At 46.0% G+C, this 24,152-nt stretch overlaps 1 protein-coding gene across 2 annotated transcripts in view; it reads left to right on the top strand.

Moving 5' to 3' along the window:
* The first annotated feature begins 4,153 nt into the window (after window positions 1–4,153).
* The window catches only part of LOC119391077 (zinc finger CCCH domain-containing protein 14), a 121,490-nt gene continuing 101,491 nt past the window's right edge, over window positions 4,154–24,152 (top strand). For both annotated transcript variants that reach the window (XM_037658759.2, XM_037658760.2), the window contains exons 1-5: window positions 4,154–4,333; window positions 7,211–7,253; window positions 8,145–8,259; window positions 10,126–10,166; window positions 18,765–18,983. In XM_037658759.2, the coding sequence (XP_037514687.1) occupies window positions 4,301–4,333; window positions 7,211–7,253; window positions 8,145–8,259; window positions 10,126–10,166; window positions 18,765–18,983 (451 nt within the window). In that variant the 5' untranslated portion in view covers window positions 4,154–4,300. The remainder of the gene's footprint in view (window positions 4,334–7,210; window positions 7,254–8,144; window positions 8,260–10,125; window positions 10,167–18,764; window positions 18,984–24,152) is intronic.

Here is a 24,152-nt window from a genome sequence, read left to right on the forward strand (position 1 = left end):
CTTTCGCAAAATGCGTGTCTCTCATCGAGTGAAGACATTTTTTTATTATATGTAGTGTGAAGAGCAAATGGACAACTCAAAAAACAAAATGCACATAAGAGCTTTAATGGTCAGATTAAACGGATGCACAGGAGCTTTAATGTCAGATTAAACGGACATCGCGCGGACACGACGAAAAAATTACCCAAAGCAGTGGCACAGCATTTTAATGTAGCAGGTCACAACTTCGACGATCTCAAACTTTACATACTTCAGTCAAACTTCCGGTCCCCAAGAGAGAGAAAATATACAGAGTCATACCTTATTCACATGTTCAATACATTCCAGCCAGCAGGTATTAACGTTTCTAAGGGGGCCCTCGAATCCATTCGATATGGTACATACACAATGAAAACCAACGAGAGTTAAGTCCTTCTAGGAATTTCTGGCCTACCATTGTTAAGTGGCATGTGCTTCCTCTGACAATCGCTATTCAGCGAAACGTATACCCCCAATACCCCCCCCCCCCGTTTTCCTTGTTTTTTTTTTTCATGGTATCCCCCTTTCCTTCTGATTCACCAAGTTCGTCACGGCGGCTTCCGCCCCCCCCCCCCCCCCCCTTTAGCAGCTTCCTCCCGTCTGCGCGGTGGTTTTCATAGCAGTTGTCTTCGAAATGAGCCTGCACAAACAAATATTTACGCAGGCGTCCAGTATATATGCAGCACAAACGGAGAGAAATAAGCCCTTTCATGAGATATATAGACAAGCTCTGGCAATGTTTTAGCGATATTAAGGAATCGCACATCTGTTCAGCTCCTAAAGAATGGTTGGCACGTAAGGGAAACAGCTTACACTGTACAGTAATGCACTAAGCTTGTAAATCCGGAATAAAAACAGCAGAGAAACAACATAACTCACAAGTGCGAGTAACTTCTTCTTGACATCATCAAACAGGCTTAGAACATAAAAAAGTATTTTAGGAAACTACTCGCACGTTCTGACGCAATTAACTTCCATGCGTTTGCTGCATTGATCATTAAAAAAATAATCAAGAACTTGTGGGCTCTAAGCAAACAGATTACAAGGAGCAGTGTATTATTGCATAAATTACAAGCGCTGCTACAACACTCGCTTTTACATATTTAAAATGCCCGTCGGATTTCCCCAATAGCCTCGGCACAGAAATACAAAATGCCTATCCACACTTGTCAGTTATGAGAATGATCATCCGCCACATGCCATATATGTTCCGTCACTCTGCATGACGAATTTAAAATATTCACAGCAGCATGCTAGGCTGCATCCTGTCTAGGAACATTAACGCAACTTATATCACACGTATTAGGTTTATACCCGCGATGACAGGCGTAACCAGAAGTAATCGCAATTGTTCAAATAATGACTGTACTTACACTGCATATACGCGAATAGTTTGCAGGATGCCATTTGTCCCGCTTTATCTTCACCGTCCAGAGGAGCCTTCTTTTAGGGTCTCTAGGGAATGAAAACATCCTCCTGCCATTTCTTGCGTGGTTTGTGCACAGTGGCACGCAGCAACCAGGCATCTTGCCAGTTTTGCGGTCCGTAGAAAACTGGGAGCGTGCGAATGCGGCACGTCGCACGTGCAACGGCCTCCGGGGAAGTGGAGTGGGCTCAAACATGGCAGCCGTACTCGCGGAGGCGGCATTCACCCCCGCAAAGAAAGGCACCACCCTCCACGGAGGGGGAGCGCGCGGTCATTGAGGCACCCTATGCTTCGCCACTCTTTCTCTCGCCATTCGCTCTCTCTCCTCCCTGCGCCCCACTCTCCCGTCCACTCACGCCGCTGTGAAACGCCAACGGCGACCACAAGGCTGAGGTTATGGCCGTCAGGTACAATGACAACACAAACAGGTGCTGATGAATGTGTAAATAAATGGTTACGGTACAAATCCTCGTCTCGTCATTAATTTACGCCATTAAAATTACTGCGCCGTGTACTCTCGGCGCAAGAAATGCATTCGCATTTCCTCACGATTCCCTTCGGGGAGTTGGGGGCATTTTTTTTCTGCCACCCTGCATGTTTATGTAACTAATGGCAACACGCGCCTTCTCCCTTCTTTTATCTTTTCTCTGGTTTTTCGCTATACTGCCTGTGAGAGTCCCCCTGGTTGTTTTCCTCATTACAAGCTACCCTGGGCACCGAAGGGCCCGCGTGCCCCCCCAAAAAGCTACTGCGCGTCCTGCCAGTCGCCAGCCCACCTCATGACCAAGCCTCTTATCGATTCCGTCTCTTCGAAAACCACCCCACCTGTGCACCTCTCTGTTTATTTCCACTACCTGGATGCCTTTCTCTCGACTCATCTGCCATATCTCTTTGTTTGCGTCGACAACCGCTCTTTGCAGGTTTCCGTCACGCACCGGCATAGGCGTGCGCACAGGGTGCGGCCGCCCCCCTAATCACCCAAGAGGGGGGGGGGGCGCGAAGTCTGCCCCGTACATTGACTCTTCTAGTCACCTAAGAGGGGGGGGGGGCGCAAAACCTGCCCCATACATGGACTTAGTAGGGTGGTGGGGCGCTGCGATGAACCTTCGCCCCCCCCCCCCTAATGGGGAGCCCTGCGCACGCCTATGCGCACCGGTACCTCCGGAATTGTGCATACCATTATCTGCACCTGAGGGGAAATGGCGCGCATGTCATCGACCCCTTTCGCCAATGTGGTCGCTAGTTCGGCTGATTCTTCATTCAAGACGTCGTTTAGACCTCCCGCGATTATCACGAGGTTACGTCCATTAGCCTTAGTTGCGAGTTTTGCGCTAGCTTGTCTCATCACTGATCCCAGCCAATGTCCCGGGAACTTCCATATTAAAACTCGTTTGTCGCCTCTCACCCTTTCCTTGACTGCTTCTGCGCATCTAACTAAATTCGAGTCCCCGGCGATTATCACGTTCTCCGACTTTTCTGCTGGACTGTCCCGCACATGGCCACTGCCTCGGTTACTAGCGCGTGCCACTGCTGATGTTTTGTCCCCACCACTTCCAAAAACTACTTCGCAGAAGCTGGGTCCTGTGACCCTTGCACCTGTCTTTTCCAAACCTGAAAATGTATCACATGATAAGCGCCACGAGTGGGACATTTTCGAAGTGATCCCGATGACGTATGAGAGTCTGCCTACAATAAATCACTAGTAATGAAACTAGCAGCAATAAAAAAAAGAACCTTGCGTGCATCAAACGACGTAATAAAATGCTGTTTGTTCGTTTCCGTTTGATTCATGGAAAAAAGAACCTCTGTGTCGTTGCCACGGGGAACGGCGCGCGTGGTTCAAAGGTTCCGTTTTCGCCGAACTGCGCTTCGCCCGGCGCCCTGCTTCTCTCACGCGGTCGCGTCTCAGTGGTAGTTTTGGGATCGCGTACTGCTTTGTGTGTTTTGCGCGCTCGTGAAAGTCGCTTTGACAGTAAGTTCGACAAAATGCCGCATGCAACGACGCCGGCACTACGAACCCTCAGCAGTATACCGCGTTCATCGGGGCTCAAGTCGCTGAATTGGAGCCCAGCGTCGCGTGCCAACGTCTCGTTGTCAAGTCCCCATCCATTGCGGCGATTGCGGCAAGCTTCGATCTATAGTGTACTATACTTCGATCCATGGCTTCGATGGCCGTTGTTGCTGCTGTGGGTCCTGCTACTTTCGCTCTGTTGCTACTAGTGTCGGCGGCCGCGCAGTAAAGGCGGGCAACGTTGGGCACGGCAGCAGTGACGTATGAAAGTCGGATTTCAGGCGGGTGATTTGAAGTGCGCTAACGCGGTGCGGACCACAAAAAACGTGATTTTATTTCAAAATAAGCACTTCCTTGACATAAAAGTAGCACTACAATGTTTTTGGACTGCTATTTCAACAGTCAACGTCGACTTAATATTTGCCTTTAGAGTCCCTTTAACGGGAGCCCGCAAGCGGTTCGCATACGACGCATGCGCTGTTGCGCGAAAAGCCAACGCAAAGCTTTGCGTACGCTATTATAAAACTGCCTACGAAATCGTGACAATGCTGCAACTGAGTTTTTGAGCACAAAGTACGCTCGGATACATTTTGTTTTTCCTTCAAAAAACTTGCAGCTTTTAGCGCACAGAGTTTCCTAAAGGGGGTCTAGCGCTGCGATCGTTTGACCAATATTGGCTGCAACGCGCTTCTTTCAGTTGGCAACAGCGCTCGTTTTGCGCTGCGTGAGAAGTCCCTTGCTCACTATTGTACTTGCTCGGTCGAGGAATCCGGTTGAACTTAACTTTGTGATGCTACTACGTTCCTCGTTGAAAACGCACCAAGAAAGCTAACTGACACACTGCCATGGACGGAAACGAAGTGACGCAAAAAATCCGAGTAAGCCTATGTGTGCTTCATTTGGACCGGTGGGAGTTCTTAGCTTGCGCCAGCCTGTAATCGCGGCTGTCCCAGTTGTGCGCAACGCGAAACAACTGCTCGCTCGCATTGTGATGACCGTAAAATGAGCACTCGCTGCGCTCGACTGCTTCAGGCTTGCGTCGAAAAGACCCGTGCTAACCTAACAGCCTGATGAGCTAACCGCACGTTTTCTCTGCGGTGGCTCCACATTCCCGAAACGTCGAACAAAATTCTGTCTTTTCGTACTTCCGCGAATCTTATACGTCCTTGCGCGTCCCGAGTTCGTGACTCGTGGTGCTTCATTATTTAACGAAAGTGCCGTTTAGAGTGATTTGGTGCCAACCTGCCGATGCCGCAAATCTCGTGTACAACGTGAGGTCTCGTTCGCCGGAGGTGAAAACGCTTTCTGTAGCGCCGGCACGAGATGTCTTGGAACACGAATTGGTCATTCGTGTGGCCTTTATTACATTTTTGCGCGATCTGATTCTGCGATTCGGCGAAAGTTGGTTCGTTTGGTAATCTCGTAGCTACTCGTTAACAGTAAGCGATGACATCAAGTTTTCGCTTCTGATTTACGATTAGGCATTGCGAGAAACCATTTCATTGGTGCATGTCCAGCCCATGCTTTTTCAGCCGTTTATCGTATGTTTACGCAACGAATAACTACGTTAAAGAGTGAACACACGCGCAAGTAATACTGAACACGGCAGTTTTATTCAGAGACCTGCAAATTTCATTTCCTGTCGGAGTTTTTCGACCATCCTAAACTGTCGTCATTTTATTGTGACCTACATCTAGCTGCGACATCATGGTAATGAATATGTGCAGTGGTTCACCTCATAAGGAATTCGTCTCAAGCATAGAAAACAGCACGGTGTAAAGACACAGCAAACAGTGCTGCAAAACCTAGCAGGGCCTATATCATTCACCGAACCCACCCCCTACAGCGCTGGAAGCCCGATACTCTATCTAGTCTCTTCAGGCAAACCCCTCTGGGAGGTCCTCTCTACTAATCTTGTCTGCCCCAAGACTCTGGGAAAAATTCTGTTGCCAGTCCCGATTCCTCTGTGGCCAAAAATCGTGGGTCGTATATCAAGAATTTTGATGTGTGTCATGTTACCCGGTGTGATATCACGCCACATACTTTGATGTAGCGAGATATTGTGTATGTTGAAGTGGTTACAGATCTACACCTACTTACCGCCAAACAGAAATGACTGATTTTTGTGACCAGCTGCCACAGTGCACCACTTGCACTCATGACCGGAACATAGTGTGGCATGCTGGAAGCAAAAAGAAAAAAGGGATGCACGATTTGGTGTAGCCTTACACCAACTTAGACTTGTATTGTGTCAGGTAGCCATTCCATAGAACCAAGTGAGGCCAAATAAATTATAGGGGCACTACTTGTAGGTTTTAATTGAGGCACAGTAATTACAACATAAAGGGAAGCTAATTAACACGGACGAGAAAACACCTTGCAGTCAGTGAAGACCACACCCACAACCTTCAACATCTGATGCTTTGCCAGTTGAGCTACGGTGAAGGCCATTTCCCCAATAGAAAGTATTGCAGGCAAAAAGCTGTGCTGCGAGACTGCAGATTAAAACTTGTATGACAGCAGTACATGTGTCTCTCATCTGCAGTGCTGACTGGTAATTATGCAATTGACGATGAAATTGAGTACTGAGCTGTAAAAGCATGGTGCACTTTTATGATGGAGTGAACTACATTTGCTGCCGCTTGTGTATGAAAAAAGGAAAAGCAGGATTCTCTAAACATATGTTAATATGAATGCAACAACAAACTGAGAAAGCAGCAATGAATTGAGCTATAATTTACTTTGAAGAAGCGAGAATACTGGGACAATGTTAATAGTGTGACATAAAAACAAGACACCTTAGAACAACTTTCCAACAGTGTGTATCTTATGAAATCTGGCTCCAAGATTTGTGCCGCCATTCTTCGAGATGCCTCAAATGGTTTGGTTCATCACAGACTCCGAGCCGCAACATGGTCACATGCTTTGCTGTAACTCTTTAGCATGCATGAATAGGTAACACTTCTGGAAACAAATCGTTTAAGCAAGATTCTTGAGATGTAAAAACGAGGCCACCACCCTGCTTGATTGACGCCGAGAAGGATGAGGCTTGTCAAATAGCTGCCCTCAGCCATACTCACGCCTGTCCTTTGTGGCAGCTGAAAGAAACAGCAATATGACATGAGACAGTGGAATGAGCAGTTCAGCACAGGCAAAATCGACTTGTGTTGATCGACTCTCTTTGCCATATTTTAAAACACAGCTTTCTGTACGAACTTCCTGTGGTTTTCCTCGCCCTGCCTCCTGCTGCTGCTCCCGTGCCGGTGAAGTTCCTGACCATCTCCTCACTGTTCAAAAAACTGAACTTCTTGTATTTAACTATTATATTTTTGTATTGTGTAGCCTGAGCTGTCATGTCTGGCAGGAGTCGCAGGGCCCTAAAGATCCACTACTCTCAATAAGAACGAAGTTGCCCTTTATGCCTTTGCTTTGACAGTACTGCTCTTTTATGTTTGGGCAGGCAACTTAACTCCTTCAGTTAATTTCATACCTAATGACTTGCATCTGCAGTAGGTGTTTGTCGATCCTAAGGCACAGTGTTCGAATCATTGGTGTTTAAAGTGTAAATGAACAGTTTAACCTGCAAAGCGCATGACCATGAAAGAAATTAACACGTGGAGAGAATGAGCGCTGGCCTGTCCGCACATGTATTCATTTTCTAGTTGTGAGTATTTCTTGTGAATCTTGCTTGTTCACAACTGCCTGTTTTCCCATTGTTGTTCCACTCCTCACTGTGTCTTTCGTCCTTGTCCCAGGCTGCCATCAAGACAAAGCTGATGGAGCTTGGTGCCTATGTAGGTAAGTCACCCAAAGCTGTCTTGTCAGCTTAAGTACACGTTAATCTGGCAACGTACGAGACCGAGCTAGTGTAACTTTTAGCTCAAACATGTCGTGCATTGCATCAAGGCAGAAAAAAAGACCTTTCCGCTATACTACAGTTTTCGGTTAGTTGAACATGATACTTGGCGTAATTTGCTTTGTTAAGCGATAAAAACAGGCTGGGTTCTTTTATGCATGTTTTAAAAAATGTCGCAACTTCTACTGCCTGTCAATCTCCTGTTTTTCTTTTCTGCATTACATTCTATAAGAAAGGCACACTGATAGTCTTGGTTGGCATTCTTTGTAGTTTTGCTTCTGTGCGGAGGTGGTACACTTGGGAGGCTGGCATACTACAGATTTCCATACAAGGTCACATTGGTTTGAGCAGGAGAATGGTGTCGATGTTGTTGAGAGTGTAATTCTCCTTTTATCTAAGTGGGTCCTTCAAATTGTAGAAGGCTCTTTCATTATCAGTGCTTTTTCAACTGTTTAAGGGCCTCTTTGCAGTACGACAGAATATTTACACATTGTTAACGTGCATCTGCGGCTAATGTGTTGCTTGCCATTAGTTGTTGCCTCATAATCTGCCTCATAATTATCGATGTGAATACACTCAAACATTATGACAAACTCACATCTGCCACGAAAATAACTCTGTTATATCCGAAAATTCGTTGTAAACGTTTATTTGTAACACTGTATCTATGACAAGATTTATTCATTTACTTTGTTATGACTGGTCATTTGTTATATCCGTGTTCGTTATCTCGAGGTTTGAGTGTAGCATTCATTTGGCCACCTTTGGAAGCCCTCCAGTTCCTTACACACGCTCTTACAATCTGTGACAAAGCAGTCCGTAAATGTTTTCAGATGACGAGCTGCCCGACTACATCATGGTCATGATTGCCAACAAGAAGACGAAGGAGCAGATGACGCAGGACCTGTCGCTCTTCCTTGGTGACAGCACACTCAACTTTACAACATGGTATGTCATACATCAAAGCAATTTGTTCATGGATTGCACAACACCTGTCATCACCTTGCTCTGTCACTAAAGGTGCTTTGGAAGCTTGGACCTAATCCATATTGTACAAGTGCACTTGCACAAGTTAAGTTTCTCTAAAAGCAGAAAAGGACCCATCAGCGACTTCAATGGGGCAGTAATGTGGGTGCATTTAGTTCTCTCGGGCATAGGGATGACACAGGGAAAACTTTGTTGCACCAAAAATTTCATTGAGAAGAGGTCCAAATGGACCTATTGTATTTGCGCATGTGTAATGCAAGGAGCAACTTTTCAGCCTTCTAAATAAAAAACAAAACTTTAACAAGACAACAGCACCTTTATTCAAGGAATCACAATCTGGAAACAAGTTCATTCATCGTCGCCTGAGGAGCAACTTTCTGTAGGCGGTATCCCTGAGCAGCCACTAGCGGAGTCTCTTCTGCGAAATGCCGTGTGTTTCTGAACTGAACGCATCCGGGACAGTGTCTCTGGTAATGGGTCAAGCCTCGCTACCTTTGCACAGTGCCAGGAGTGCTGTAGTCCATATAGTTTGAGGGGCTTATTGTCGAGATCACCTGAGTCTTGCAAAAATGAAACTACACACAGTAGTGATCGCCTATAAAGGGAGTCAATTTCTGTGGCATTTTGGATTGAGCACTTCTTAAAAACCAAACAACCATTTAATGAAGATGGCTGTAGTACCAGGCAACAAAGAAGCTCGGAGAATCCTTCTGAACAGCCATGTTTAAAGTGATACTGAACAAAATGTTTGCCTCTGAGATTTTCAGCCCATGTGAAAGCTTGGGGGCTCAAATTGGTAGGCACAACCTTGTTTTGACACAGAAACTAACAGAAAATAATTAACTTGATGTGTTTTTCACAAACTACTGAATCTAGCGACCGTGCCGTAAACTAGAAGAGATGACGTTTAGTAACTCGCAGCAAGCGGGCGTGCCATCCATGCCTGCAATCACCTGCATATTTCGCACTCCGTTCCCACGACGGTTCCTAGAACCAGTACGAACAGCATCGGTAGCGAACAGTTGCCCCCTATTGGAGGCACATCTCAGCACCTTTGTGGAAGGAGGAGAGTGGGATGCAAAGGATAGGTGGAGGAAGGGAAGTAGCAGGACAGAAAAGCGTGCACCTTGCTACCGCTGCCGGCATGCTTGATGTCACGGGCGTCGACGCATAGCTCTGCTTGCACTCGCGTGCAGCTGCTGCGTGCTCACGATCCTCCAAATATACACCCAGCTGTTCAGAAAAACGTGAAATAGACTGCTTATCGGAACAGTTGCATATTCCCAGTGGAAATTCGATGCTTTCGTCATTTTTTGTTATATTTTTGTTCAGTATCCCTTTAGAGAGGGCCACCTGTTGAGCATTCAAAAAGCAGCAGAGTGTCTTGGCTCGTTCCCTCTGGGAGCAGGCGTTATGCTGAATGTGTTGTGTTTCCATGATGTTGAAAAATGAATGGAGTATCAAAGTCTGCAGGGACGGAAAATTGCGTTGGTTCAAACAAGGAAAAACATTTGACTGGTCAATTGCCTAGGAATTGGATTGGAACGTAGTTGTACAGATTGCCATCGCTATAAAGCATGAGTTTTAGAATGTCTGTTTTAGAACAAATTTCGCCATTATTCGAGTGTTATTCTAGGACTGACGTTAAGGGATTAGAATCATTAAGAAATACTCTCGTTCAAATTGAAGAAATGTGGTGAAAACAGGACATGCTTGCATAAGATGAAACATTTTATGTTTCCACCTTTATAGAGCATCAAAAAAACATTGTTTGCATGAGCTAGCTCAGATGGAAAACACATTCTTGTCGTGGAATCCTTTTTACAGGTTGCAGGGAGTGCTGGACCACCTCCAGGCCATTGCCACGGGTGAGTGGGCTGGCTAGTTGTAGTTTACACATTGCACATTGCAAGTTGTTGTAGATCAAAGTAGGGGGTGCGTTTATTATGCGAGAGGAATAAAAACCCCAAATTTTGTGAACTAAAGTTGGAAGTGTGATTATTATGCAAATGCGTTCATTACACGAGTAAATACATACAGTATACTGCTACCATGCCAGATTTGGAGTGTCCATTTCTAGATGTGTGCTCTGTTGCCCTGTTAGATCATGGTACCATATCTACTCAATTGTATTGCAACCATGACTGTGGCGTGGCACGAGGGATGACATTTCGGTTTATTCGCAAGAAAAAAAATAAAACTGCGAATATAGTGCGAGCCCTGCTGCAGAAAAACATTACCTTCATTTGTGACCTGTCAGAGCCAAAAACGTTGCGCATTTTGGGCAGTGAAATTGCTCTACTCACTTTCGTCCGAGGTGGAGTACTAGCTGAAATTGTGCTTCTGCCCACTTCCCAAATGAGAACATTTGGTTCCAGTTGAAAAATCTCTCCCACTGGTACTGCCATCTACAGATTGTGAATTTGTTGTGGTAGAGCTGCCTTGCAGCTTCGCAGTTTCCGAGCTCTTCTGCCGTCAAAATTTATTTGGGAATGCGACATGATAAAAGTTAGATAAATTTAACACTTTCATGACTGCAGAAAAAGCGGTTGTTTTGGGTAGTCCGGGCAATATTTTTTTCCCGTCACAGAAATCAATTGACGCTGAAGTGTAGGGTATCAAATGTAACGACACCGAGGAATCACGAATCCAATACGGTCGCCATTACTGTTTATTTTCGTTTCTCTTCTTTTTCGCCCTCTAAGAACTGTACCCTTGCGTCTTCTTTTCCATCTTCTTCCTTACACTCCCCCCGTTGTTTGTCGTCACCCCTCCTGGGGTGATACCGAAGAACGTTGCTTGTAGCGGCGAATTCAAGCTGTCCGTCATTGAGGTAGCCAATGGTCTTTAGCACACCTTGCTGTACCGATATTTTTACGACTTTAAACGGTCCAAGAATTCTTGTGTCGCTACCGGGCAGACCCTTCCGCACGAGCACAAGATCATTCAGTCCAATATCCGGCTTGTGTCCTTGGTGTCGCTTGTCGAATTGGAGTTTCATCGCCTTTCGGTATCTCCTTTGTGCCTGGTTGGTTTTTCGGTGTTCAAACAATTGCAGTTGATCATCGATTTTAAGTTCTTTGTCGGCTGGCAGTATTGGCACTTCGCCATAGGCAGCAAAATGCGGGCTGCAGCCAAGACTCGTAGTGTGTGTTCTGTTGTGGTGAGCCACAGCCGCTTCTAGGCAGCACTTCCATCCGCCTTTAAACGTTGGGTACATGGACATGAATTGCTTGATGTCACGTATAACCCTTTCCGCCATTCCATTGGCCTGCGGGTGAAATGGAGCGCAACGGCGTAGTGTAATGCCACGGCTATCTGCCCACTGCTGAAGTTTCTTGCTTAAAAATGCGGGTCCATTGTCAGATATCACGACTTTCAGCTGTGAGAATATCGCTCGGTCAAGCAAAGCGATAACGCTGTTCGTGTCTTCTCGTCCAGGACGTGCCGCTACCATTCTGGTGCACTGATCTATGGCAATCAAGAAAGACTGTGTCTTGCGAACACCGGAACTCTTCTTTTTCAGTTCCGCAAAGTCCACGTGGACGACTTCAAAGGGTTTGTCCGAATGGTTTGGCAAGACGAGCTCGTCTGGTCGAGGCCTGTATTTCGCTTTATTCACTTGACACAAGTGGCACGACTTGACATAGGCTTCGACGTCTTTTTTCATGTTTGTCCATGTGAACCGTCTGAGAAGCTTGTTGTACGTTCGCCAGAAGCCATCATGACCACCTGATTCGGGGCTGTCGTGATATAAGTGAAGCACTTTCGGAATCAGTGTGTCTGGTACGACGAACTTGCCATCCTTGAAGTGTAGACTTTCATACCCTTCCCATAGTCTCGTCAACTGTTCCATGCGGGATCTCGACCGCCAACCGAGACAGGGCGTCGGCGTCAGTAAGATGGCTACCTTCACGGTGGAAGACGTCAAAATCGTACTGTTGAAGTTCATTGACCCATCGGGCCAATTTTCCCCTGGGCTCCGACATATTCAACAGGTGCGTTAATGCTTGGTGATCCGTATATAAGGAAAACTTTCTTCCGTCGATGTATGATCGGAAGTAGCGCACAGCCATTAAAACAGCAAGAGCCTCCTTCTCAGTTGTGGAATAATTCTGCTGGGTAGGGTTGAAGGTGTAGGAGTAGTATCCTATAACCCTAAGCTGTTGAGTTTGAGGTGAACTGAGGTCTCTTTGGTACAGGACTGCCCCTGTACCATAATTGGAAGCGTCCGTATTCATCTCGAAAGGTAAACTATAGTCCGGTAGCGTAAGGATAGGGTCCGATGATATGCGACGTACAAGTTCTTGATAAACCCTTTCGCAATCTTCGGTCCAAACAAAAGGCACTTGTTTCTTCGTGAGCTCCGTCAAGCACTTCGTCATCTTGGAGAAATCTTTAATAAAACTCCTGAAGTGGCCTGCTAGTCCAAGAAAAACTCGAAGTGAGTGAATGTCATGTGGCTTCGTGAGCTTTGCGATCCTTTGAACGGACTCCTGTTTGGTGCTCTTGGTGGTTCCGTCGAACACTCTTCCAAGGAAAACCACTTTCGACTTAAAGAACTCGCTTTTCTTCTCATTGATCTTGAGATCCGCGTCACTAAGTGCTTGTAACACTTTCCCGAGATGTCCAGAGTGCTCCTCTTTTGATCTTGAGTACACTATAATGTCGTCAATATAAACGTTGCAGAAGACTCCCAAGTGTGGCTTCAAAACACTGTTCATCATCTTCTGAAACCAAGCTGGAGAATTTTTCCAGCCAAATGGCAGCCGGTTGTACTCATACACGTCAAATGGCGTAATGAATGCCGAGAACTTCTTCGTTTCTTCTTGCAGAGGTACTTGCCAGAAGCCTTTGCAAAGGTCGAGACGCGAAAACACTTTGCAGCCTCCGGTTTCATTGATTATTTCGTCAATATGCGGCATTGGAAAGGGAAAAAGGTCAGTCTGCTTGTTTATCTGCCTGTAATCGGTGCAGAGACGAAATGTTCCGTCCTCTTTTGGTGCAATAGTTATCGGTGAAGCAAAAGGAGACGTAGAAGGGCGTATGACACCGGCATCAAGCATTTTCTGTAGCTCTGCCTTCAGCCACAACTTCTTTTCTCTGGACATGTTGTAAGCCTTCCACTTCACTATGGTCGTATCTCGGAGCTCAAATGGTACTTCAAACTTAGTGGTCGCCTTCGGGTATCCGCCTACACAAAGTAACTCAGGATACATGCGAGTGACGTCTTCTGCGACGGTGGGCTTGCGAGGGTTTTCGGCAACGGCTGTAAAGGTAGTCAGCAGGCGATCATCATGTGTGGTAACTTGTCCATCCCAATAAAGATTCAAACGCAATTCTTGCATTACCGGGCGGGACAAAAGAAGTTGATACTTCACTCCGTGAAGGGCCAGTGCTTTCACAGTCGTACTCTTGCCCTGACACGTAATCAAGATCTCTGTCCATTCATCATACAGTTGTTTCCTGCCATCATAGCCGTACACGATGACGGGACAATCTTTTCTTATAGTTAGCTGGGGAATCGCGTCCTTGTTAACGACAGTGATTGACGCTCCACTGTCAACTAGAGCTTTCACATCCTTCCCATTTACTTGCGCAGGCACGTATATTAGCTTGGCGCGGTCCGTGAGAAAAATCTTTTCGTATGCTTGGGACGAAGGGTCGTCAGAACATCCTTTGGTAAATTTCCTTTTCTTCGTCTGCCTTGTGTTTTTCGTAGACGGCTCGGGTTCGCTGAATGGGTCTGGCCATCCAGGTGCTGGAAACATTTCAGCGGTGGTCACTTCGCTTGCCGAAGACTGTCGCTGTTGAACGAACAACAGCTTCATAATCTGCAGTAGCTCCTCAGGCGTTCGTGGTGTTCCAAGCTGAACATGGCGCTGCATGCATTCAGGAAGTCCCAACGTGATGAGGCACACAAGTGACGAGTCGGAGAGTGCAGAGTCCGCCGCATGCAATAGCCTCCACTTCTCAAAAAAGTAGTTCGTAACAGGACCAGAGAGGTACCTCAAGGCTATTGCACGGTCCCAACTTCGAAACTTGCTTTCACAGAATGTCGCTAGAAAGCTCTGCCTCCAGTCCGCCCAACGATGTCCTGCCTTCTCTGTTGCTCGGATGTCATGCCAGGTCTTCGCAACGCCTCCCAGGTAGAATCGCATGTGCATTATTTTGTCGCGATCGTGATTCCAAAAATTTTGATCGCATGCGTATTCGTAGAAGTCAAGCCAGGCCTGAGCACTCATTGATGATGATCCATCGTAGATCTCTGGCTTAGTTACTTCCAAAGGTGGTTTCAGAGATCGGCCAACTCCTGTCTGCATTAAAAGCTCCAACAGTTGTTGTTGCCGCTTGCTATTTTGTTCCTGCAACTTGATTACATCTTGGAAAATATCTTTGCCTCTTAACGGGCTGTCTCTTTCAGCAATCTCCTCTTTTGTCAGTCCGGCTTCGTGTAGTCTATCTTCGCTATGAAGCCGACCAGTATGCGCGATGGCCGCTTTAAGTTCCTCGCGATTCATATCTTCTTTCGAGAATTGGCGATATGTCGCCGAACAGTCAGTGCTCACGCGAACAGATCGACTTTCCACCATAGACGCAGCATGCAACGCTCACCGTCTTGACACATCTTGCAGCGACGTCGACGCGCATGGTCGTCGGAAAATTGGAGCTGTTCAGGCGCGCCCAGGATCCTGCAGTAGACTGCGCCAAAATTGTAACGACACCGAGGAATCACGAATCCAATACGGTCGCCATTACTGTTTATTTTCGTTTCTCTTCTTTTTCGCCCTCTAAGAACTGTACCCTTGCGTCTTCTTTTCCATCTTCTTCCTTACATCAAATGATTGAGGAAGAGTTGTTCTTTTCAGCAGTATTAATTTCAGACAACAGACTTATTTCAAATTCAACGCAGAAATTTAGGCTAGTTGGTGGGTGTAGAACATGTGCCTAGTCACCTAAGAAGAGGGGGGCGCAAAGTCTTCCCCATACATTGATTTAATAGGGAGGTGGGGGGACGGCGCCGCGATGAACCTTCCCCCCCCCCCCTGAAGGGGAACCCTGTGCACACCTCAAACGCCTCGTCATCTTCAAACACTGCCAGCGTGTTATGTGACGAGCTTGTGCAAGTGATGGTGCCGTCGATAAAAATCAGGCCTGCTTGGTTCAGCTGTGTTCAGATTGTCTGAAAGCCAGCATGGCCTGCTTGCTGCCTTGGTCAAGCTTGTCGTATTCGTTCACTTCAATTTCAGTGGTGGGAAACCTGCGCAAATTGCGCCAATCTGCGCCAACTGGAAATTACTGCTCCAGACAGCTCCAAAAGGGTCTTTTTTGCCTAATTTGCGCCATTGCTGCGCCACAACATGGTTTTGTAGCCAAAAATAATGTTTCGCGGACAGCGCGCTTCGTGAGCAGAATTGCGTCATGGTCGCAATCTTGTACATTTGCGCTTCTGCATTTGTTAATGGTGCCACTAGAGCCCCAGCCGTTGTGACAGCCGACGCAGTCCAATTCAATATCAATTGCAACGCCGCAACCATGCCGCAACGTTAGCTTTCTGCAAGCGATGCACAGCATGTCCTGGCCGTGGACGGAGGTGAGTTTGGGTTGTCGCCTAATAAAAACGTGCATTATGGTTACAACAGCGCTACGTTTGCTGTGCTGTGTGCGTCTGTTTATCGTAATAGCGTCAATGCAGCAAGGTTGTAGTTTTTTAAATTTTAACTTTAGCAGGTTAGGACTATAAGTGGCTGGAGAGTTTATTATTTTTTCGTATGAATTTTCACCCAGCCAGACAGGTCTCTGTAGAATATGTTCAAATTTAAAAGGTTTCTAGGTGCATGACCCGCAACGCTCAGCTGCGCAACAGCGAGCTGCTTTCGTTTCTACGAAGCGGTGCGCGCTTGAACGCGGTCCCGCACAACGTGGCAGCAGCGATCGGCGGCTAAAAGCGTGCAGTAGGCTTAAAGTAGCGCTACGCGACACGCGTGCCCGAGAACGCAGCTGAAGATACTTATTGCGATAAGGTTGCCATCGATAACTCATACCGGCGCATTCGTCGGCGGCCATCACCTCGCATTTGTTCTTTCTCTATGCGTACCCGCAAAGGCATAGCGCGGGACTCTCCAGCTCCGTCGATGTGGTAGGCCGATAAGTAGTCGCAGCCTCAACTGATTTCGTTCGCTCAAACCACTGCTGAGAGCAGCATGATCGCGGCGCGTGAATGCGTTAGCCATGTGTTTTTTGTATTTCGTGGGCCTTTCTTGCAGCTTGGAAAAGATGGTATGCGTGCAACTTTCTTTATCGCAAATAATGCATTGGGAGTTTCTGAAGACGCTCTCGAACTTTGCAAATCCCATTTCTTGCCTAAAGTCAATATTGAGCAATTTATTTTAATTATCTTAATTAACAAACTAATTACAAAAACAAAAATTGTCTGTAGTGCACAAGGTGGCGGTCAACAATACGCAACTGATTTCACTCGCCTGCCTCTAATATTGCATTTTTTAGCCCCTTGGCACAAGTTAGCTGGGACACCCGGTATATTTGTGCATTGCTATGAACAGTTTTCATTCTGCAGCCAGCATGTTGGTGCAATATCCTTCACTATTTCGTGTCACTGCTTCTGTACATAATCCTACTTTTGTTTATTTTTTGTGCTTATTTTGTGGGCTTGCTGCCTACGCAGAAATGATTACGTAAACTGAGGGAACGTTAAACTAAATTAAAGCTACATTTTCTTCTTCTGTGTGCTTTATGAAAAGCCCGTGCCTGCTTCAAACACAGGGGTGGCTGCTCCAAAAGCAGATTTTGCCTGCTCCAAAATGCTGGAAGGCATTCCCACCACTGCAATTTGCAGTTTTTCTTGAATGGCTTGTGACTCTAGTTCTTTTAGGAGTAAAAGTCATGCTTCTCTTCAACATTTATCACGGAAAACACTATGTAAGAAGACAAGAATGGGAGCTCATGAAAGATGATGCACAATGCATTTGCAAGACGATGGGCACCATTTCAAAATATTCTCAGCCAATGGCTGTCCTGCGTTTGCATCACGTGACCTAAAGAGTTACCGTATTTACTCGAATCTAAGCCGATGTTTTTTTAAAAAAAAAAACGACGTGCGAAAGTGGGGGCTTCGGCTTAGGTTCAAGTACCATGATTAAGTCTTTTTTTTTTCTGGCCTTGCGAATTTCGGGAGTCAGCCTACAATCGAGGGCGGTCTAGATTCGAGTAAATACGGTAGTTGCGCATCGAAATGCCATTGTGAAAAGTATTTTTCGATATTTTCTTACCGTGTATTCGTGCTATTGATGCATGTTCTGTCCAAGAGAAGAAGGCTGTAGCTACCTCCTGAAAATGCTGACAGTGGTGGCCGATTATACTGGCCCTCACAAAAACCACTCAGCGATGGCCAAAATTAATTGAAAATTTGCATTTATTTTTAATCACTGTGGCTCATTCAGGCGCATTTTCATTTTACTTCTAATACATATTTCCTTTTTGTTTCTTGATGCATGGAAGTAGGATGTTCAATGATGATGAAGGAACTTTAAACCAAAAAGTTAGATTATTTTACAAAATATGATTTTTCGAACCGTGTGGTAGCTGCAGCAAAATGGTATTTTGCAAGTGTCGTGTCATTTGACTGCTGCTTTGTGAGTCTCGCATCCGGGCACATGGAAGTAACCAAGTTTGGTGAGAGCAAGCACAATGAGTAGCTGCATGCAGAGCCAAGGTCCTTGAGGCATAGTTTAATTCAGGCATTTTACAGCAGTGATTGTACAGGTTGCCCCTTTTGTATGTTTAAGACTGGGAAAGTTAAAAGTGCCATGCAACACTTTTCTAAGTAATTATCGAATGGCTTCGTTAAAGGAGTTTATTGCCTCCTGAATCGACCGGTGCAAAAAGTTTTAGAATCCGTCAAGTACGAGCAAAGTTACAGAGATTTGTTGGACACTCTAATTGCTTTCTCTTTTCATTCGTCCCGATGAGTGCGCTGGAAGCTAAGCAGGAAGGGATTGCACAGGGGGGAGAAGAAATTACGCCGCGCACACGTCATGACCTTGAATACTTTTCATTTTTTCTTTTCTTCAAACATGCTGCTTACTTTCAGTGTGATCGCGAGCGCACACGGGCACATGGCAGCCTCGGTAGCTGTGCACCTCACGATGCTCAAATCATCCAATGGCCATGAATTTGGGTATATGGCACGGTCATTTGGGTATGTGACATGATTTGTTGAAAGAAGAGGGAACGATTCCTAGCTGACTTTGAGAATTAATTGTGAATTCCAGGCCACATGCTGTGCTATAATGTTTGGTTCATGTGTTCTCAGGAGCCTCGACTAGTGATTGGCAGCATTTTCTGACCATGCTAAAAAAGTGCTGCAAGGCCCCTTTAAAGTACATCAGTGGTGTAGTTATCAATTCTCGGGACGAAGTTGACTTGTGGGCTTTGTCCTTGTTCAGAAGCCAAGCAGCGTGGCAAGGAGCTGCCGCCACACGTATCACCCGGTGAGCCCGTGCGGCCAGTGCTGCCACCACACCTCGACATTGCCAGGCAACAGGAGGTGCTGGAGCCACCACCTATCGCACCCGCAATAGCAGTGGCCCCTTCGTTAATGGAGGAACCGTCGTTGCCAGAGTACAGCGACGAAGTCCTTGCCTTGAAAGCCGACCCTGAGCCAGGTACGTGGGCTGCTTCTCGTTTCGAGGCAAAACCAGCAAGCAAGCTTCATCTATGTGAACAGTGTTTGGGTACTTATTGTCAACAAAACTGGTGTTTTTGCCATAAATGAGTGTTTCAAATAGTGCGCTACTATAGTAATATTTAATGTAGCTGACTGATTTCGTTTAGCTGTTTGCAGTTACTAGCGTCACGGCTACTAATTCCATAAAATTATGCGGGCTTTCGGTAATAAAATCAACTTACAAAATTTCTGTGGAACCAATGCACAGCACTGAAAATGTTACCGGGGCATGGGTGCCTTTATTCAGTTTGTGATCTCCTTTGATGCGATTTTAAATGGAAGCTATTTTGCTTATATGGCAGTTGTGCAACAGGTTTTTTTATTTTATTGTATTTACAGATACTGCGGTCTCAATAGTCGAGACATAGCAGAAGTGGGTACGTCAAACAGTAGATCAAACAACAAACATACAATGCATCACATATGTATTACAAAATTTGGTTAGGTAATGCTATCACAAACTGTTGATTTGGTTTTTCCTGCAAGGAACCGTCTAGGCCATTGGTTCTCAAATGGGGTTCCTTGGAACCCAGGGGGGTCTGTGGAACCTCATTTAAATAAAAGCTATGTACTTCACGCTGCATGCTGTGTTGTCGCGTCGCGACAACACAGCATGCAGCTCAGCGTCGCGAGCCAATGTCTCGTTGTCAAGTTCTCCGTCCACATCCATTGCGGCGATTGCGGCAAGCTTCGATGGCCGTTGTTGCTACTGTGGGTCCCGCTACTTTCGCTCTGCTGCTACTAGTGTCGGTGGCCGCGCAGTAAAGGCGGGCAACGTTGGGCACGGCAGCAGTGACGTATGAAAGTCTGATTTTAAGGCGGGTGATTTGAAGTGCGCTAACGCGATGTGAACCACTAAAACGTGATTTTATTTCAAAATAAGCACTTCCTTGGCATAAAAGTAGCACTACGAGGTTTCTGGACCGCTATTTCAACAATCAACGTTGACTTAATATTTGCCTTTAGTGTCCCTTTAACTTGCAGTCCTTGGTAGAGCGCTTGAGGGTGCATTTTAAGTATCCCATTTTTCAAAGTGCTCTAGCGCAAATACAGTCGAACCTCGTTAATACGTACCCGCTTTAAATGTACTAACGGTTAAAACGTAGTTGCGACAAATCCCCGACAGAGCCCCATAGAGCCCAATGCATTCGCTGACCGTTTAAGCCATAGTGGTTCGCCCTTGCCTACCGGTTAGTGCGTACCCTGCGTACCGCGATAACTTTTTGTGCCATAAAATTTTACTGCGCTGCTCAACTTCCCAACGCCAGAATGTGCCGCCAAAGGTTTTCCGTCTTTTTGAGAAGTGCGGAGATCGGTTGATCACCGATTCCGACTTCCGCGAGATTGCGGCGACGCCTGTGCAGGTAAGCATCGCGAAAGGACGAAGGCGAGATGGCGGCCACCGACGAACGCGCCGGCATGACTTATCGCCGACAACCTTATCACAATAAGTATCTTCAGCTATCTGCCCGGACACACGTGCAGCACAGCGCTACTTTAAGCCTACTGCACGCTTTTACTTGGCGACAACCTCAACACGCTGGGCCGCCGATCGCTGCCGCCTCGTACGGGGCTGTGGTCAAGTGCGCACCGCTGTGTAGAAACGAAAGCAGATCGCTGTTGCGGAGTTGAGCATTGCGGGTCGCGGACGCCGCGAAACCTCGCTGCATTGACGCTATCACGCTAAACGCACGCGTACGATACAGCAAGCGTAGCGCTGTTGTAACCATATTGCACGCTTTTATTAGGCAACCACCCAAAGCGCCTCCGTTCGCTGCCAGGACCGCTACAGCGTCGCGGAGGAAGCTCGACATCGCTGCGTTAACCGAACAAGCTACTTGCCGCATCTGTGCACGGTCTGGAACGAAGTGGGCACGAAGAACAATCCCACGACTGATGCGCGCGTGCGGTACAGCAAGCGGCCCGGTAGTGACGGCGTACGTGAGCCGAGCAGGCGACGCGCTGCACTCAACTACCCAGGAGACGATCGGCTCCACGCGGCCGTATCGCGTGTCAGTTTTCGTTTTGTAGCAGATCGCGGTACAGACGCATACACATATATTGCGGAATGCAGACACTGTCCGTTTTGTTGCTATGTCGGTCACTGCGTATCCCGGACCCTTTAAAGGGACCGACAACTGCCCAGAACATGAAATGAGATGACTGCACCGATGGAAAGATTGTCCGTCGCATTGACTCAAACCAACCCTGTTTATCTCGGGAGACTCGGATTTATATATTTATTTCTTCATTGAAAGTCGCGAAAAATGACCTTTGGCGCCTCTGGCGGCAAAATCATACACGGTCCGATAAAGTCGGTCACGTGACCATTGATTGGTGTATGCGTTCGATGACTTTTCTGTTAGTGCTGAAATATTGTTCATTTCTTTATATTAAAAGATATTACTCCATAAAAATGTACATATAGGCCTGCGTTAGTTGTATGCAACAAAGTGACGCTGCCTTCGCTTGGCGTAATGATCCCATGCCGCGAAAAGCCATCCATGACACAGGCGCAGGCAACCTTGGTCGCAGGCGCGCACAACGCTGTACAAATACGGAGAAGGTGTATAAAGCCACATCATCTCATTGTAACAGCTTGCTATTTTCAAAAATGGCAGGAAAGCTCAAAATAAAGGTGGTTAAGCATAGCTACAGTAACTCCTGCGAAAGCAGAACAAGGACAGCTTTCACAAGGGCTAGCGGCATTGCTATCAATTCTCAGCGTTGCTGGAGCAAGCCTTCATGCGTGTTTGGAGCCTTTCAGATCAAAAAATACTGCTTATAAAATAACTACGTGCTTTTAGGATAAACCACTGCAGCTACAAAGCTACACTGCAGCTACAACCACTGCAGCTGCAGCTGCAGCTATGAAGGGTAAGCTTCCTGTCGCGCCATAAAAAACTGGGTCGAGAGAAATCAGTTGTCGGTCCCCTTAATAGTTTCGAAATGCTCTTTGGCGTGGCCACCGCGCGCTATCGGGCGGTCGTGCGAGAGTGCTAGGATATTTTCTCCACTTTGGCAAAAAGAAAGAAAAGGCTTTGCGATGGGTACTGTAGAGAATATTTGCTGTGGCACTCTATTTCTCTGCTGGCAGCGATGGCGTACGCCAGGAGAGGCAGATTTGTACTTGGTGGTTAATGCGTACTACCGTTTAGTGCGTAGTTATGCCGCGTTCCCGGCAGGTACGTAGTAACGAGGTTTCACTGTAGTTTTAATGTGCAGAAGCCACTTTAGGTTATGAGTGAAGGTAATTCCAAGATATTTGAAGGTATTCACAGAATTCAGGTAAAGCCCATTGTAGCTCTAACGGAAACTTAATGGCTGCTTTTTATTAGTAAAAGTCATTTGTACAGTTTTTTGATAATTAATACTCATTTGCCACGTGGTGCTCCAACCACAAAAAGACAAAAATACATTGTTGAGAACCTCATGATAACGTCTGTCAGTTACACTGGTATACAGCAAGCAGTCGTCAGCGTACAATCGCAGTTTCACTGGTGTGCCCTTAGTGACCTGTGTGACATCGTTAATGTAGATAATGAACAGCAGAGACCCAAGGGCCGAACCCTTGTGGTACCCCGGAAGTGACTGTGACCAACGATGACTGGGCATCATTAAAAGTCACAAATTGAGACCTTAAACGCAGCCAATCAGTTATCCAGCCAAGTATTTTGACGTCATTAATAATTTTGCTGAGTCTAATAATGTAGTTTCCTGTGGCATACCACATGAAATGTTTTGCTATAATCTATGAATATGGCATCAACCTGACCTCGATTATTCAGAGCCGAAGCGATGTTGTGAGTGAATTGAATGAGTTGTAGAAAAACCAAAGCAGAAACCATGCTGACTCTGTGACAGTATGTTATTGTCACTGTGGTACTGAAGAATGTGTTTATAAATTACTTGCTCTAAAGGTTTGCCACAGGTACACATAAATGAAATAGGCCTGTAGTTGGAAATGAGCTGCCTACATTGTGCAACAGCAATGTACAACTACACTGTGCATTCATTGCACTCAGTGAAAAGCAATACTGAGGCTTTTAATAACAAGCCGCAGCAGAAGATTGTGCACGGTAGTTCAACTTGCACTGATTACCACTGTACATTAACCACTGTACATTAAACCTATGCTTATTTTGGCTTTCTGCATGCCATACGGCTACTGTGATGCGAGCGTCATCAGGCCAGTGTCAAACTGCAAATGTGGTCACCGGTTCTGTTTATAAGTAGCTGAATTTTCTGAATTAAAATGTTTGTATTTTTGACATTTCTGTTAGTTGGACATTTCTTGCTGCACCTTCCACATAAAAAAAAAGAATGTTGGCAACCATGGTTTGCATAATGTCTGAATTTCACTGTAATGAAGTGCATTACTGACTTTGTTACATCAACATATAAGTGTAAGTGCTTTCAGTGCAGGGGCACTGCTCATGCAAAACACTTTAAATTTAAGTAGCCAACAGATTTTTCGAAGCTGTACACTTTTTGAGGCTGCAATGTGTGAGCTCACGTTGCTTCAAGTCAGTAGTAAGGCAGTGGACAAAGGCATTCTCAGCAATGTTTAAAAGTGTTTGTTTAGGAGTGGTTTTTTAGGAGGTGCAATTTGTACTGCACTTATTCTAAAAGATGAATATTGAGCTACAGAATATATTGACCTATGTCCTCTTTTTTTTAGTTTGATATACCGTATTTTCCAGTGTATAACTCACCTTTGTATAAGATGCACCCCCTACTTTTTACGAATTTCACACGAAAAAATTATATATGAAACGCATCTATTTTAACTCTATCAGCATGATAAAACATGACTCATGCAGAATACATTCATTGCGAAATGCGTCATCACGCACGGCACTGAATATCTGTAAGCAGCAGTATAAAACTTGTGAATAACGCTCTCCTAAGGCGCAGAAAACCAATATTTATGCATGCTTAGGACTGTGCAGCGCTCAGAAAAAGGACTTCTTCCGTCCTTTGACCTTTTTGTGAGCACTGCACAGTCCTAAGCATTAATCGATACCAACTAGCTCAGTTTGCCCATTCTAAGTCAATATTTATTCCACTGGATTCGAAGCCACGTCCTCTGGCACACTGTGAAAAG

This window comes from Rhipicephalus sanguineus, chromosome 4 (genome assembly GCF_013339695.2).
Source record: "Rhipicephalus sanguineus isolate Rsan-2018 chromosome 4, BIME_Rsan_1.4, whole genome shotgun sequence".
Taxonomy (NCBI): domain Eukaryota; kingdom Metazoa; phylum Arthropoda; class Arachnida; order Ixodida; family Ixodidae; genus Rhipicephalus; species Rhipicephalus sanguineus.